Below are 18,610 nucleotides of genomic sequence, written 5' to 3'. Positions count from 1 at the left end.
GGAAAACAGGAAGAACACTCTGACATAAATCCCAGCAAGATCTTTTTGACCCACTTCCTAGAGTAATAAAAATAAAAACAAAAGTTAAAAAATGGATTTAATTACATTTAAAAGGTCTTGCACAGGCTTCCCCAGCTGGCTTAGTGGTAAAGAATCTGCCTGCAATGCAGGAGACACAGGAGATGTGGGTTTGATCTCTGGGTTGGGAAGATCACCTGGATGAAGGCATGGCAACCCACTCCAGTATTCTTGCTGGGAATATCCCATGGACAGAGAAACCTAGTGGGATAATGTCGATGGGGTCACAAAGAGTCAGACATCAGTGAAGCAACTGAGCACAGCACAAAAGGTTTTATACAACAAAGAAAACCATAAATGAGATGAAAAGACCACCTTCAGAATGGAAGAAAATGTTTGCAAATGAAGCAACTGGGATTAATCTCCAAAATACACAAACAGCTCATGATATTTAACAGCATCAAAGCAAAAACCCAATCAACAAATGGGCAGAAGACCTAAATAGACAATTCTCCAAAGAAGACATACAAATGACCAAGAGGCACATGAAAGGATGTTCACTATTACCAACTGTTAGAGAAATGCAGGCTAAAACTTCAATGAGGTGTCACCTCACTCTGGTCAGAATGATCATCATCAAAAATCTGCAAAGACTAAATGCTGGAGAGGGTGTGGGGAAAAAGGCACCCTCTTGTACTGTGATGGGGATGTGAACTGTTACCGCCACTATGGAGAACAGTATAGAGATTACTTAAAAAAACTAAAAATAGAACCATATGATCTAGAAATCCCTCTACTGGGCATATACCCTGAGAAAACTGTAATTAAAGAAGACACATGCACTTCAATGTTCACTGCAGCACTATTTACAGTAACCAGGACATGGAAGCAGCCTAAACATTCATTGACCTATGAATGGATAAAGGAAATGCGGTACTTTTACACAATGGAATATTCTCAGTCATAAAGAGGACTGAAATTGGATAATTTCTAGAGAAGTGAATGGACCTAGGCTCTGTCACACACAGTGAAGTAAGTCAGAGAGAGGAAAACAGACATCGTATATTAACTCATATATGTGGAATCTAGAAAATGGTACAGACAAACCTACTTGCTGGGCAGGAATAGTGATGCAGATATAGAGAACAGAGGTGTGGACACAGAATCGGGGGAAGGAGAGTGGAATGAATTGGGAAATTAGGACTGAAATATATACACTATCATGTGTTAAATAAATAACTATTGGGAACCTTCTCTGTAGCACAGGGAGCTCAGCTCAGTGTTCTGTGAGGACCTAGATGGGTGGGATGGGTTGGAGAGAGGTCTAAGAGGGACAGAACACATGGACGCATATAGCTGATTTGCTTTGTTGTACAGCAGAAACTTAGACTACATTGTAAAGCGACAATACCCCAATTAAAAAATATTTATCCAGATTTTCTTCCTAACTCACTAATATTTCTCAAGTTTTTCTCCAATCATTCTCTCTCTCACTCCATGCCTTAGAAATGTTGATCCTCAGGACTCAGCCCATATCTTTCTTCTCATTATTATACATACTCCAAATAGATTGTCTCACTTCCACAGTTTAAATTTCACTTGTACTTTGATGAATTCTGAGAGATTTATATCTCCATATCAATTCACTATCATAGATTTCAACTGTCTATTGGATATTTTCCCATTTAAATGTGTCATAAACATCTAACATTCAACATATTCTTCTCCAAATATACTCATCTCTTGTCTTTACTATCTGTATAAACAGAACTTTCACTCATTCATTGGCTCAAGATAGGTTCCTGGGCAATATCTTAGGTTCCTTTCTTTTCTTATAACCCACATCCAAATGGAGCCCAAACCTGGACAAATTTTACTTTCTCAGTATCTTTCATAATCACTTTTTAAAATCACTGTTTTATATCAAACTCCAAATATGTAAGAGCAGGTTATGTGAAATAACCATTCTTCCTGTTTTTCATTTGATTCATTTACAGGTAATCAGATTTTTTTCAGCCAGAAAGAGTATTTGCCTTTTCCCAAACTTGGGATGTTATCATGACTATTGCTGTCACTGCACTCTGTTACATTTGAGAAAATAATGTGTATGTGTATATATATATATATCTCAATGCTTTCTTCCATGCCCTCCACCCATTTCTCTGGTTACCTTATGGCACAAACTCAGTGATTAGGTCTAGAAATACCTTTCTGATATTTTCAGTGATGTTAATGCCATCAATTAACACAACTCCAGAGGTTGTGATCTCCTCTCCAGTCAACATTTTGAATGTAGTGGTTTTTCCGGCTCCATTTAATCCAAGTAATCCAAAGCACTCATACTTTGAGACTAAAAGGGAGATATTTCTCACAGCCTTTACAACTGGACACTTATAGTAAATCTGAGAAAATTAAAAGAGAACCACATTGTACTGAAGCACTGATAATGGGTAAACCACAACCATAACCTCAGACCCTGTGGACTGTTACGTATGGACAGTTTCAGAAGAGTCTTTCCCCTTTCAGCCCTCTATTTTACCAGAATGTACATAGATCCCATAGAACTCCAATGAATTAGTAATACTACCAATAAATTCATGGCAGGGAAGGTGGGCTAAATCTTGGTGCAAGGTTGGATACTGAATGACTTTACCTTTGTAAGTTCGTTGAAAAGCAAAGGGGCAGCCGTCAACCTAGGTAAAAGTTTCTGGACTCTCTTTCTTTCATTTATTACATCTTTATCTCCATATTCGTTGATTACTTGGATGGAATCTGTAGCCTGTATTTTCAAGACAAAGATCACAGATTTGAATACACGTTAGACATTTTGGCTTAAACTGGGTGGCTTTTTGGAAAGCTGACCTGAGGGAGTAATTTCAAAGATGTCACAAAATATTTGAGTAATTTCTATTAATGAGCCTCTCTACCAATTTCCTGAGGAGGGCATGGCAACCCACTCCAGTCTTCTTGCCTGGAGAATCGCCATGGACAAAGGACCTGGCAAGCTACAGTCCATAGGGTCACGAAGAGTTGTACATGGCTGAGTGACTAAGCACAGCACCAATTTCTTGAACTCTTATGCACAAATTTATTCCTGACTTGCTTATTTTTTTCTTTTTTCTTGGTCATGCGGCGTGCAGGATCTTAGTTCTTCAACTAGGGACCGAACCCGTGCTCCCTTCAGTGAAAGCCTGGAGTCTTAACCACTAGACTGCCAGGGAATTCCCATGACTTGCTTATTTTTGAAATTGTAGTCATGAACAAATTTTCTTACAAGCATGAGTAAGCAGTATGTCCTTGCCAGTGACGTGGACATTTTGTGGAGAACAAAAGCAACAATGATACTATTACTTATTACTTAGTGTGATTTGTTACAACCAAAATATATTCAAGAGAGCATTAGGTTTAAGAGAGAAGAATGAGCTCCTTTTTTTGATTAGGGCCCCTTATTGGTGAAGTTTGAGCTGAGTTTGGAGAATAAACAAAAATATATTGAGAAGGAAGTAGGGTGGGGATGGAAGAAAGGTTGCCATTAGCAGTGGGAGCTTAAAGAAAGTTGTGTGAGAATGAAACAACATGGTGTGTCTTGTGAACAGTAATTTGTTACTGCTTGAGCAAAGTTTTGTTGTTTTGAACTGCTCAGGTTTAATTCAAGTACTCATTTAATGGTAATGGTTGAGGAATGGATCAGGAGAATATATTCAGCTCACATGCTAATTCAGTAAACATGCTAATCAGAAGAGTGAGAAGAGAGCTGCTTTAATTGCTTTTTTCTTTTCCAATCTCAAAATTGACAGAATGCAAGTGCTAAGAGTGAATATCATTGCCCAATTTTCAATCTTTGAAAACTTTTTGTCCTTCCTTTTATGTTTACTGTAGGCTTTACATATAAACACGACTGAAGCGACTTAGCAGCAGCAGCAGTTACAAATAAACAGATGCCACTTATTAGGTTAAGGTAGGTCCTTTCTTTCCCTAGTGGTGTAGTTTTAAAAAAATCATAAAAGGTTGTTAAATGTCACATGACTTTCCTGCAATAATTGACATGAACATGTGATTTTTCTTCTTGAGATGATCAATATTGTAACATTGATTTATTTTCAAATATTAAACTAATTTTACATTCATGGAATAAACCCTACTTGTTCATTTCTTCCACTTATTCCTATATTCTTTTTTTAAAAAAGATTTATTTATTTATTTTTGGTTCTATTCAAGTGTAGATCAGTGAAAGTTCAATTATTGAATGAATGAACAATTAAAAAATCCTAAGGCAAAACTTGGAGATTGTGTGAACTATGAGACCTATGTAAAGCAATAGCTAGTAATCTGACTGGTAGAGACCCATCTCAGCCTAAGAATGTTAAAGTTTGAAACTAAGAAAGAGCAGGAAAAAAAAATCTTAACACAATATTTGTATGTTTAATCCTAGGCAATAGGAAAAAGTCCTGACTGGTAGAGACCATGAAACTCTATAATTCTACCCAGCTTTAAAGAAGTCAATTCTATAATTACAACCAAATACACCTCAAAGACTGTACAGGCACGAGGCAGCACTTTCTATCATAGTCAGTTCATTATTGTGGATTATTTTCTTGTAGGCAGAGGATTCAACATTCAGAACTGAAAATTCAAACTAAGATGAAAGACCTGTGATTCAAATTAGTCCCAGTTAGATCTTAGTATAATTGAATGATATCTTCTTTATTAAGTAACAAAGGTAGGAATATGTTAATTTATACATTCTGACCTAATGCTGAGCTTTCTTTGAGTTGTATCTAGAGTCTGTATTAGTTACTCACCTTCTTGTTGTTCATAAATATCTTATAGACATTAAATACAATTTTATGAAAGACAAAGTTTCTCAGGTTCCAGAATGTACTTTCCAGACAAAAAAGCAAAAGCAGAAAAATTAAGCCCAAGGCAGCTGATGAAATCAAAAAGTTTGCAATCCCATGTTCTCCAAAACTGTAGACATTGTTATTCTTAACTGGGGGTGATAAAAGAGATAGCCTTATTTTAAAAACTTATACAAAGTCTAAGATGACACCAAATATTAAGAAATATAGGATAAAATGAATGTTAAGTTATTTTAGAGAAGTATAGATATGAAAAATAAGCAAATGTCAGCATTTTGTTTCTTATTTAATCTTCACTGATATTTATGATTATTGTAACAGTTCCCCTGCAAACACTTTTTTTCTCTCTTTTTTTAAACCAGTTTTGATAGGCAAAAATCTTACTACATACTCGGTGAGTTTCAAAGGCTGAGCCTTTGTAAACAGAATTATCATGGATCTAGATAGTGATGATGATTGCACAACATTATGAATGTATTCAGTACCACTGAAATGTATACTTTAAAATGTAAACTTTATGTTATGTGTATTTTATTACAATAAAATTAGTGTTTGTGCATACTGGCACAGAAAATGCAATTCTTACTGAAAAAAGAGTGATTGTATTATCTTCACATCTCAGAGATGCCTCCTATTTGCATATCTAAAATTCAGATGTTTGTGTTAGCTAACTTTCTGTGTAGTAAAATCAGGAAATATCAATTATTACCTACTTACATCTAAACTTTGTTCTTTTCTTCCTCACCAGTGTTTCCATCAATACTCTTTTCCCACTTATAGAAGAAAATGTGTTCTCACTCTGAAGGACTTTATGGACAGTAGGCATGACCTACAATAATAGCTAAAGATATCATAAATACCTGTTTGTTTTATTTAATTGCCAAGAATTCTGTTGTTTTTGATTTTTGTGGGTTGTACTTATTTGTTTAGTAACTTTTGAAAACTGTTTTTGTAAAGACTGTATTTTGTTGTTTTTGATCAGTGGAGTTTCTGTTCTGCTAACTTAGCTATTAGCTACGATTTGATGGAAATATCTTTAAACGTTTGGAGCAAAACACACATACACACAAACCAAACTTCTCCTATCCTTTTTAGATTAGCTGTGAGTTGGGGCTCTCTTAAAATAATTAACCAGTCCATGTACAATTTTTATTTAGTCCACATATCTTGCTTATGCAGGGCCTAAGCAGAGTTGAACTCAGAGAGTTCATTCATAAAGTCTTATCAGGTTTCAGCCTCGAATCTGCATGTGGCACTCTGAATTATCCATTGCAAATGGAGGTTTTTGTAATTGATTATTCCCCTCACACTCAATCACTTTCCCCGGCCTCTTACTTCTTAGGCTTTTCTTTCTTGCCACTTGCCTTCCGTTTCTCCTCACTTGCCCTAGGTGGCTGTGGTTAGCATATCCCTTTAAATGTTTTTGACAAAGCTGCCCAGGAGGTTGCTCCAGCCCTCAGAAAGTTACAAGAAGAGCTAAACAGTGCACCTCCTGAACTGATTCACCAGGTCATTGCCAGACAGATCTAAAAACGTAACCACAATTCTTTGAGAACAAGAATTATTCTTTGCCCCTTCTGGTGTAAGAAAACACACCAGGAATGCAGGTTACTCACAGTTACTGCTGCCTAGCTGGAAAATGGGAAGGTAGGCAGGTAAGTTAAAACTCTACATTGCTTTCTTGACAAAATTGAGCAGCTTCTTCCTTCATTTTCTACTTCCTTGCTTTTTATAAGTTTTGATTAAATTCAGAGTTCCAGAAAATTGATTCTGACAGTTTCTGCCACCTTAATCCTTGTTTCAAGGGAGGGATAGATCCTTGGAGATACCTACTCTGTCACTTTCAGTTTAAATTTATTTTATATACTGATTTTTGGTTTTAATTCAGCAATCTAGCTAAAGATTCTAAATATTCTAGTATTTTATCTGTAGAGTTTTAAATAGTTCATGCCATATACAAAGAATTCCATGGCTGATTCATGTCAATGTATGGCAAAAACCACTACAATATTGTAAAGTAATTAGCCTCCAACTAATAAAAATAAATGGGAAAAAAAAAGAAAAAAAAGAATTTCAAATATTACTTTATTTCAGTGTTCATACTTGAAAATTATTTAAAAATGTAACATAAAATGAGCTCTCAGGAGCCTCCCACTTAACAAAATAACCAAAACATTATTAATAGCTTCCTTCTAGCTATGTTCTCCTTGATTTTACCCCTACTATCTATATTCCAGATATAATTGTCTTATTTCTTTGGAAATTTTCTAATATAATTTGACCAGAGAAATGCATTTCTATAAATATTATGTTGTTTGTAATAGTCTGTTTATGAGGTTTATAAAAATAGCATCATGTTGTTTGTAGTTATAACAGCAAGGTTTACAAAATATTCATTGTATTTCTAAGATTTATTCATATTGTTTGCAGCTGAAGTTCATACATTTCCACTCCTCTATGATACTCTATTATGTAGGAAGAAAAGCCTTAATTTATCATTACATTCTGCTGTTAATAGACATAAGCTATTTCCATTTCTTTTTGCAATTACAGATAATGCTGAAGAAAATATTTATTAAGGTTTTCCATCTTGGAGTAAAAATATTGGTAATTGGCATGTCAAACTTGGTTAGTGCTAACTCATTTTCAAAGTAGTAAATTATTTTCACTCACAATATGTACATATTTTCATTTCTTTACATTGTAATGCTTCTTGACCTCAGACTTAAAAAAACAAGTTCATAGTTCTTTGATCACTCATGAGGTTTATGATAATCCATATAGGCCATTTTTGGACCATATTTTATTCTTTTTTTATTTCTGTGAAATTCTTCTTCATGTATTTATTCTCCCATTTTATTCTAGATAGCATAATTTGTCTTAATTTATCATTCTTATTCCAGATAGTAATGCTTTGTTCATTATATATGTGTTAAAAAATATATTTGCTTCTGAGGCTTTTATTTCTATATAATGCCTCTAAATTAACAGTTTTAAATTTTAATGTAGTCAAATTTATAAATCCTTTCTTTATAATTCAGGGATTTTGAACTTATTTTCTTATTTTGTACTTGATGTCATAAAACTATGAACTGTGAACTTCCAGATGTTCAAGTTGGATTTAGAAAAGGCAGAAGAACCAGAGATCAAATTGCCAACATCCATTGGATCATTGAAAAAGCAAGTGAGTTCCAGAAAAATACCTACTTCTGCTTTATTGACTATGCCAGAGCCCTTGACAGTGTGGATCACAAGAAACTGTGGAAAATTCTTAAAGAGATTGGAATACCAGACCACCTTACCTGCCTCCTGAGAAACCGGTATGCAGGTCAAGAAGCAACAGTTAGAACTGGACATGGAACAACAGGTTGGTTTCAAACTGGGAAAGGAGTATGTCAAGGCTGTATGTTGTCAACCTACTTATTTAACTTATATGCAGAGTACATCATGAGAAATGCTGGGCTGGATGAAACACAAGCTGGAATCAAGATTGCTGGGAGAAATATCAATAATTTCAGATATGCAGATGACACCACCCCTGTGGCAGAAAGCGAAGAACTAAAGAGGCTCTTGTTGAAAGTGAAAGAGGAGAGTGAAAAAGTTGGCTTAAGACTCAACATTCAATTCTCCTTCTTAGGGGGCAGTGCAGCTCTAGACCAAGCTGTATCTGTTTAGGAAGGGAGAAAAAGCAGTAGCTGGCATCCATAGTAGGTTCTTCAGGTGAGTGGTGCTGGAGAGGTGTGTAGGCCAGCCACAGGAAAAAAAAAGACTCAGGATTCAAAAAACTAAGATCATGGCATTCAGTCCCATCATTTTATGGCACATAAATGAGGAAACAGTGGAAACAGTGGCAGACTTTATTTTGTTGAGCTCCAAAATCACTGCAGATGGTGACTGCAGCCATGAAATTAAAAGACAATTGCACATTGGAAGAAAAGCTGTGCCAAACCTAGAGAGCATATTAAAAAGCAGAGACATTACTTTGCCAACAAAGGTCCGTCTAGTCAAAGCTATGGTTTTTCCAGTGGTCATATATGGATGTGAGAGTTGGACTATAAAGAAAGCTGAGTGCTAAAGAAATGATGCTTTTGAACTGTGGTGTTGGAGAAGACTCTTGAGAGTCCCTTGAACTGCAAGGAGATCCAACCAGTCAATTCTGAAGGAAATCAGTCTTGAATATTCATTGGAAGGACTGATGCTGAAGCTGAAACTCCAATACTTTGGCCACCTGATGCAATGAACCAACTCATTGGAAAAGACCCTGATGCTGGGAAAGATTGAAGGCGGGAGGATAAGGGAGGATGAGATGGTTGGATGGTATCGCTGACTTGATGGACATGAGTTTGAGTAAGCAAAGCCTGGTGCGCTGCAGTCCATGGGGTCGCAAAGAGTTGGACATGACTGAGCTACTGCACTGAACTGAACTGTACAGAATATGGATCCACCTGTTTTTCCCTTTTCGGGTAATACACTTACTAGTATTTATTAAATGGTGTATTTCTGCCCAATAATATATGATGCCATCTCCTCTATACATCAAAATTCCATACATGCCTTGGCATATTTGAGGGCTCCCTTTTAATCTAATTGTCCATTTACTTCTATCTCTATGTCTTATAAGTCATTATGTTTACAAATATTTGCATTTCAAATCTTAGGGAATTGAACCAATACCTGAGAAGGCACCTATCAAGAAAATATCAAGTCTTGTTTTAAAAGTAAGTTTTACTAAATATTGAGCAAAGAGATGTTTTACATAAGTTAGTCTGCTGAATAAAAAAATTAGAAAATACTCCACAGTTCATTATCTGTTACTAGTATAAACTCCATATACAGTGCAAACATGGACACTATGAAAAAACAAAATAGCAGGTCAATCTTTCTCATAAACATGGATTAAAAAACTCATAGGACTGTTCATCTACTTCAGTGATGAATAATCTTGCATTTTAAAAGCTTATGAAAAACTCAATTTGAAACGATTAAAAACTGTCAAGTATTATAAGCTGGTATTTAAGATGCTTGTAAATATTATTTATGTTTTTAATTTTGTAAAATAAAGATAAAAACTCATGAAATATTAACAAATGGAATAGACAGATACACAGACAATTGTGTTTATGTAAGGAATGCAAAGTGTTTAATATTTTAAAAATATATTAATATAGTTGTATGGCTTCCCTCATAGCTCAATCGGTTAAGAATCTCCCTGTGATGCAGAAGACCCAGGTTTGATTCCTAGGTCGAGATGATCCCCTGGAGAAGAAAATGGCAACCCACTCCAGGATTCTTGCCTGGAGAATCCCATTGACAGAGGAGCCTGGCAGGCTACAGTTCATGGGGTCGAAAGAGTTGGATATGACTTAGCAACTAAACCACCACCACCACCACCACATCAATACACTAATGGCCAAAGCCACATGGTGATCTCATATAGTCATAAAACCTATTTAAAATAAAACGCCTCATACATAGCACTCTCTAACCTAAAAAGGGAACATAACAAATATTCAAGCATCATAATCAACAGTGAAATTACTGAGGTGTAGAGCCAACAAGTTGCAGAGCCAGGATTCAACTCAGGTCATGTGACTCCAGGCCATCCTCTTACTATACTGCCTTTATATAAACATAATAGTAAATTAGTGAGAGATCAACAACACCAGTTACAACGAGGGCTTCCTTGGTGGCTCAGTGGTAAAGAATCTGATTGCTAAAGCAGGAAACACAGGTTCAGTCCCTGGATCAGGAAGATCCCCTGCAGAAGGAAATGGCAACCCACTTCATTTTTCTTGCCTGGGTAATAACATGGACAGAGGAGCCTGGAGGGCTACAGTCCATGGGATCACAAAAGAGTCAGACAGGACTTAGTGACTAAAGAACAACAATAATGAGATCACCATGTTTATGGTCGTAAAGAAAACCTTAATAAATAGCTCCAGTATAGTTAAATGCCAAATACCGTGACCATATGCAATAAGACTAAGTAAAGCAAAAGCAAATTATAAACAGAATATCTGAAATTAACAAAGTAGAAAACTTAAACCTTAAACCAAAATACTAAATTACATATAAATAACTGAATTAGATATATATATCTTGATATATATCAACCCACTACAGTATTCTTACCCGGAGAATTCTATGGACATAGGACCCCAAGCTATAGTCCATGGGGTCGCAAAGAGTTGGACCCGACTGAGCGACTGAACTGAACTGAACTGAACTGAACTGAAGTGACTTAGGACTCATATGCTCCAAACAAGCCTCCATTCTAGTCTTTAAATATTTAAGATCCTTCCCTGATTTGAGACTTTTCTCTTGGTCTTCCGTCAATGTGAAATATTATTCCTCTCATTCTTCACTGGCTAGATCAATCTCATCCTTTTAGTCATCTAATCACACTCTGCAGTAATGACTTCCGTAAGTATTCTATCTGAAGTGATGCAAGTTACTAACTACCTCCTTTATTTCTCTTACTCTCTTACTTCAAACGGTAACTATTGTGTCTATTTACTTACTTTCAAAAGTTTTTCCACTTGCCACAACTCACATTATAAACTCCATGAAACCAGGGACTTAGTCTATCTTTTTCTATAGACAAGTGTAGGAAGTACAGCAGTCATAGAGTAAGAGTTCAAGAAAGAGAAAACAGAAGGGATCAGGAAAAGTGATAAAAAGTGAAATTATAGATGTTTTCCTGCCACTAAATAAAGACAAGAGCCTTTAGGTTGAAATTGCCATCAAATGATAAACAGAATAAAGAAGAGAAAAATCTGTCTAGACAGCTCATGGAAAAATTTCACAACACTAAGGATAACAATTTTTGCAAGACAGAAATTTTTAGAGTAATAAAGAGGCTATCTGCAAACAAATCGAAATCAGATTAACATGAGTCCTCTTAACCAGTATAATTTAACATCAGAAAATAAACTTAATACACCATATTAAAAGAACAAATGACAAAATCTCTACATGATCTCAAAGACATAGAAAAAGAATTTAATCTCATTCATTACAAAAATTGTCAATAAACTTGGAATAGAATGGAACTTCCTCAAACCAATAAAGAGGAACTATAAAAACACTTATAGCTAAAAATCATATTTAATGGAGAATAACTGAATACTTTCCTCTTAAGGCTGGGAACAAGCAAAGGTGTTTACTGCCATGGCTACTATTCAGTACAGTACTGGAAATTCTAGTCAGTGAAATGAAATAAAAATGTTTAAGAAAAAAAGAAATCTTGATTTTGAAAAGAAGAGTATTCACAAACAACATAATATTGCAAATAGAAAATCTTAAGAAATCCACATAAAAACTATTGGAATGAATAAATGAGTTAAGTTCATAAGATAGAAGATAAAAAATCATATAAGTTCATAGTATATAATATACAAAAAGTCACTGGATTTCTATCTTTTAACAGTGAACAGCAGAAAGTTAACATATCCCATTTTCAATAGTAGCAAAAACATCTCAGAAATAAATTTAGCAGAGAAATGCAAGACCTGTAAACTGAAAGTTATACAGCATTGCTGAGGGAAATGAAAGATCTAAATAAACAGACAGCCATTCCTTTTCATGGATTGTTCAGCTCAATATTTTTAAGATGGCTCATTTTCCCAGATTGATCAGTAGTATCAATGCAATATCTATTCAAATTCCAGGAGTCTTTTTTTCCCCAGTAAATGACATGCCAATACCAAAAATTTGTAGAGAAATCCATAGGATCCACAAGGGTCAAAACAGTGTTAAAAAAATCAAGGATGGGGACGACTTCCCTGTTGGTCTAGTGGTTGAGTCCACCTTCCAAAGCAAGGGACATGGGTTTGACTCATGGTTGGGGAACTAAGATCCCACCTGCCATGGAGCAACTAAGCCTATGTGCCTCATCTAGAGAGAAGTCTGTGCTCCACAAAGAAGACCCTGCATGCTGCAACAGAAGATCCTACATGCCACAGCTAGAGGAATCGGGTGGAGAGGGAGGTGGGAGGGGGGATCGGGATGGGGAATACATGTAATTCCATGGCTGATTCATGTCAATGTATGACAAAACCCACTACAATATTGTAAAGTAATTAGCCTCCAACTAATAAAAATTAAATGGAAAAAAAAAGAAATTAAAAAAAAGAAAAAAGACTCAATGCAGACAAAATAAATGGTTAAATTTAAAAAAGACCAAGGATGGAGGATTATATTTCTCAATTTAAAACTTACTAAAGTTTTCTATGTATAGGTCTTTCGTTTCTTTAGGTAGATATACTCCTAAGTATTTTATTCTTTTTGTTGCAATGGTGAATGGTATTGTTTCCTTAATTTCTCTTTCTGTTTTTTCATTGTTAGTGTATAGGAATGCAAGGGATTTCTGTGTGTTAATTTTCCAAAAGTCTACAAGCAATAAATGCTGGAGAGGGTGTGGAGAAAAGGGAACCCTCTTACACTGTTGGTGGGAATGCAAACTAGTACAGCCACTATGGAAAACAGTGTGGAGATTTCTTAAAAAACTGGAAATAGAACTGCCATATGATCCAGCAATACCACTTCTGGGCATACACACTGAGGAAACCAGATCTGAAAGAGACACGTGCACCCCAATGTTCATCGCAGCACTGTTTATAATAGCCAGGACATGGAAGCAACCTAGATGCCCATCAGCAGACGAATGGATAAGGAAGCTGTGGTACATATACACCATGGAATATTACTCAGCCGTTAAAAAGAATTCATTTGAATCAGTTCTAATGAGATGGATGAAACTGGAGCCCATTATACAGAGTGAAGTAAGCCAGAAAGATAAAGAACATTACAGTATACTAACACATATATATGGAATTTAGAAAGATGGTAATGATAACCCTATATGCAAAACAGAAAAAGAGACACAGAAGTACACAACAGACTTTTGAACTCTGTGGGAGAAGGTGAGGGTGGGATGTTTGGAAAGAACAGCATGTATATTATCTATGGTGAAACAGATCACCAGCCCAGGTTGGATGCATGAGTCAAGTGCTCGGGCCTGGTGGATTGGGAAGACCCAGAGGAATCGAGTGGAGAGGGAGGTGGGATGGGGGACCGGGATGGGGAATACGTGTAACTCTATGGCTGATTCATATCGATGTATGACAAAACCCACTGAAAAATAAAAAAAAGAAAAAGAAAAAAATAAATAAAATGAGCACAGGAAAACTTAAAAAACAAACAAACAAACAAAAAAAAACAACAACAAAAAAATAAAACTTACTAAAATGCAAAAGTAACCAGAATAGTGTGGTACTGGTATAGGATAGAAATACCAATCAAGGGAACAGAATTTATACTCCAGAAATAAACTCAGGTGAGTTCATTTTTAATAAAAGTGTTAATTTGATGGGGAAATGATATCCTTTTTGAAAAACTGTCCTGGGACAAATCACGTTGTAACCTGAATATAGACCTAGTCATGTAGAAGGCATGGAGAAAATCTTCTTGACCCTGGTTTAGGCGACTTTTAAAATATGATACAAAAAAACACCATTCTTAGAAGAAAATGTTGATAAACTGGATTCCATCAACATTTCAAACTTTCAAGCTTCAAAGACACCATTAACAACTTGTGTCCAAACAAATGTCCATCAACTAATGAACAGATAAATAAATGTGGTATATCAATACAATGGAATACTATTCAGCAACAGCAAAGAATACTGAGATATGCTATAACCTGGATAAACCTCAAAAACAGTATCATAAATGAAAGAAAAAAGACACAAAATAATTCTAATGATATAAATTAATATATAATGATATAAATATATGAAATATTCAGAAATACCAAATATTTTGAGGCAGTAGGTTTATTAGTGGATATTGGGCTGGACATGGAAATGAGGCTTGACTGTAAACAGGCATAAGGGGTCTTTTTCAGATGATGGAAATATTCTAATGTTAGACTGTGGTAATGATTGCAAAACTTTATAGACTTTTTAAAAGCAATGAATATGAAATTAATTAATGAATTAAATCTGATGACTGGTAAGTAAATAATAGCTCAATAGAGCTGTTTTTAAAAAGCAGAGAGAGAAATTTATAGTGCAAATATGATACAAACTAAAATGTGACATAATTTTTGTTATTCAGAAATTGTAAGAAAATATAATCAGTTTGTCTTTGTTGTTGTTGTTCAGTAGCTAGGTCAGGTCCGACTCTTTGTGACTCCCTGGACTGGAGCATGCCAGGCTTCTCTCTTTCACTATTCCCTGGAGTTTGCTCAAACTCATGTTCATTGAGCCAATGATGCCATCCAACCATCTTATCCTCTATTGTCCCTTTCTCCTCCTGCCCTCAATCTTTCCCAGCATCAGGGTTTTTTCCAATGAGTTGGCTCCTCACATTAGATGACAAAGCACTGGAGCTTGAGCTTCAGCATCAGTCCTTCTGATGAATATTTCAGGGTTGATTTCCTTTAGAGTGACTGGTTTGATCTCCTTGCAGTTCAAGAGACTCTCAAGAGTATTCTCTAGCACCACAATTCAAAAACATCAGTTCTTTGGCCCTCAGCCTTCTTTATGGTCCAACTCTTACATCCATATATGATTACTGGAAAAACCATAGTTTTGACCCTACAGACCTTTGTTGGCAAAGTGATGTCTCTACTTTTTAATACACTGTCTAGGTTTGCCATAGCTTTCCTTCCAAGGAGCAAGCATCTTTTAATTTCATGACTGCAGTCACTGTCCACAGTGATTTTAATAATTATATTTAATCTTGCACTGATTTAGTCAAATACCATTACATTTCCCTTTTTGTGGTTGCATATAAGTTATTTGGTTCCAGAACAAACTGCACACACACACACACAGAGTAAACAAATTTACAAACAGGAAATATGCTAATTACTTCTCAATTTTTAAGAGTAAATAGTAAATGTACTCATTATTTGTCGGTTCTTAGAATTAATGTGAAATATGAAATCAGTCTAAAATATGGAAAATTTAATATAATACTTTTCCTGATTTTGATCTGGCTGTGCATTTACCTTTATCATGATACTTAAAACCTAGAGTCCCAAGGAAATACTTAATTTTCATTTTAAGTAAAGCATTCAGTTTCCTCATTATAAAATTGGGATAATAGTAGCTGACTTGTAGGATACTGTGAAGATTCAAGATAATGTATGTAAAGCTACTTTCACATCATAGGTGAGTAGTAACTCATTCTAAGTTACATCTGGCGATGGTTTCATGAAATTTATTGTGGATTTTATTTTGAGGCTTCATTCCGCCCCCCCTCCCCAGACAGTGAAAATAACTTTGGTACAGAAAAGCACTCAAATCAGCAAGTCTTACTGTCTCTGTTGAAAGAAGGAGAGGTTTCTCTTTATCTTCCACAATTCAGGCTTAAATGTGGAAATCTAGAAAGATTTTTAATGACTTGGGAGAACTGCATATACTCACATGAATCACTGCAGTCCACATAGATGTTTTGAAATTGGTTGACACACAGTTTTTTCACCTCATGGTCATCAAAGAATTTGCTGATACTCATTGCAAAGTTGTAACTAGGAAGCACCATTAATGCACTATTCATTAAGGTTCTTGTGAAATCAGAAATGTCACCATCTATGATTAAAAAGATGATAGATTAGCTTTCAGTTAGAAAGCAGTGACTCTTCCATAACAACAAAGATGATCAGAGGATTTCCTAAGATGATCAGAGGATTACCAGTCTAGCAGATCATCTTTGAGAAAACACTAGTTACTAAGTCATGAAGCTTCTTCATCTTTATAGTTTGTAGTATGGATTTGTCAGTTACAGATTTTAGAAGAAGACTTTTGCTAACAGTATTTCCCTAGGGTTTGTCTTCCGCCATCTTTATGGGTGGGTCTGCTATTAAAATCCCTACTTTGGCTTGGCCTTAGACTTTCCCTTTGTTCCCTGTCCAGCCTGAAAAATGGAAAATCATGGGATTGTGAATATTACTTTGCTGTTGGCCTCTGAAATTTCTTGAGAGATAAATGATGTGTTTAAAAAGTTTGAATAATTTTTTGTCCAACATACATTGTTATTTTAAGTAGGAGGGCAATTTGCCTTCCAGAATCCTCCATTCTTCTGGACATGGCAGTCTCCACTGAATTTCTCATTGCCAAGTTCAATAGCCTCTTTGTCATATTTCTTTTATTTTTCACTTTGAACCAATACTCTACCCTTTTCCACTGTACTTTCTGCCCTGGGAGGATTATCTGTGTAGAATAAATCAAAGGACTTCTTTGCTCTCTGACTCTTAGTTGGCCTAAGCAAGGTCGATAGCAAGCCCTGACTGGAGAGAGGAAGGTTTCACTAGTATGTTCACTTTGTGAAAAGTTATTAAGCTATACATTTATGGTCTCTGCACTTTTCTGAATGCAAGTTATATTTCAATAAAAAGTAAATATGAGAAATACATTCTTGAAAAGCTCTGTGCTTACAGTCCTCTGTAGGGTGAATATAACGATAGAGTATGTTACAATAGAATGTGGTTCCCTGACACATTTGGGGATAATGGAATTCTACAAAGTAGAAGTCAGGTGGCAGAACTTAACTATTAGAAGCAAGGTAGGAACCATTACTACAATAAGTAACAGGGACAGTCCATAAAATCATACTCCAGGAGAAGAGTCTTCATTATTAGAAACTGGAATTCGCAAAACCCATATTATCGGGGAGTGCTGAGTTGACTAATATAGCTCAAAATTCATGGTTATAGAGAAATTCAACAAAGGGATATTCTAGACGCAAACAAAAAAAAAATCTTATTGGTGATAGTCACCACCAGCAACAGCATGTCTTTAAATTTCATAACCAGAAAAGGGAGAACCTACTCCTGATACTCTTATGAAATCAGAGAAACTGGTTTAATGATGACTACATTTGTTGTCTATTTGTTTCCTTCTGAAAAACACTCATTAGGAGGTTCAAGACTATGTGCTTCATTAAATTAGGAGGAATTATACCATAGCACCTTCCACCCTCCAGTCTCACCACCTTGCTCCAAAGTGCTCTTAAGATATTAAAACTGAAGGATCAAGTCTCAAGAGCATGATGTGTGGGAGGTGATCTTTCAAAGGACTTAAAAATTGGCACAAGTGTGCTTTAATCTTTTAATCTTTAATTTTCTAACTTTTTTTTTTTTGGTCATGAGGCTAGAATGATACTGAATCCATCGCCTTCAGAGGCTTAGTGTCTCTCTCGTCCTCTTGCCCACTATCTCTTTCCCTATCTCTCAACCTCTGTTTCTCACATATATGTTCAATAAGCATTTGCTGACTCCAAAGAGCACAAGTTTTCAGCTTCCTGGAAAGTAAGTGTTTAGCAATTATCCTCCAGCTCTTTCATCATTATTTATTTAATGCTTTTCCTGGAGAAAGGAAAAATTGTGTGAAGTCCTTACCATAGAATTTCATTATGATGTGAATGACGATACTGAACACAGTTGAAAAGTAGTTAAAGAGGGTGAGCTTGATGTAGGCAGCAGTACTACTAGAAAACAGGAGGCTTCCAAGATACATGAGGGGAACAACGGACCAACCGTACAGCATAAAGATCATCATTGTGTCCAGAAAGTGGAAATTTGCAAAAAAGGCATCCATTCCGCAGAATATGAACACTCCCTGAGACAGAATGCAGAGGCAAAGAGCAAGGTGAAGGACACTGTATAACAAGTTGTCAAGCCAGAGAACTTAGAAAACAGCAAGCACTGCCTTCATTGGTGCATA

General features: G+C 35.7%; 1 protein-coding gene across 1 annotated transcript in view; it reads right to left on the bottom strand.

The window, feature by feature from the left end:
• LOC136158513 (phospholipid-transporting ATPase ABCA3-like) overlaps positions 1 to 18,610 on the bottom strand; it is a 240,741-nt gene that overhangs the window by 55,531 nt on the left and 166,600 nt on the right. Inside the window, exons 22-26 of the mRNA XM_065920320.1 lie at positions 18,286 to 18,505; positions 16,313 to 16,477; positions 4,821 to 5,008; positions 2,672 to 2,797; positions 2,226 to 2,420 (exon numbers count right to left, since the gene is read on the bottom strand). Of these exons, the coding sequence (XP_065776392.1) occupies positions 2,226 to 2,420; positions 2,672 to 2,797; positions 4,821 to 5,008; positions 16,313 to 16,477; positions 18,286 to 18,505 (894 nt within the window). The remainder of the gene's footprint in view (positions 1 to 2,225; positions 2,421 to 2,671; positions 2,798 to 4,820; positions 5,009 to 16,312; positions 16,478 to 18,285; positions 18,506 to 18,610) is intronic.

Source organism: Muntiacus reevesi, chromosome 2 (assembly GCF_963930625.1).
Source record: "Muntiacus reevesi chromosome 2, mMunRee1.1, whole genome shotgun sequence".
NCBI lineage: Eukaryota > Metazoa > Chordata > Mammalia > Artiodactyla > Cervidae > Muntiacus > Muntiacus reevesi.
Note: the sequence above shows the minus strand (reverse complement) of the source record. Positions and strands in the feature narration are given on the sequence as shown.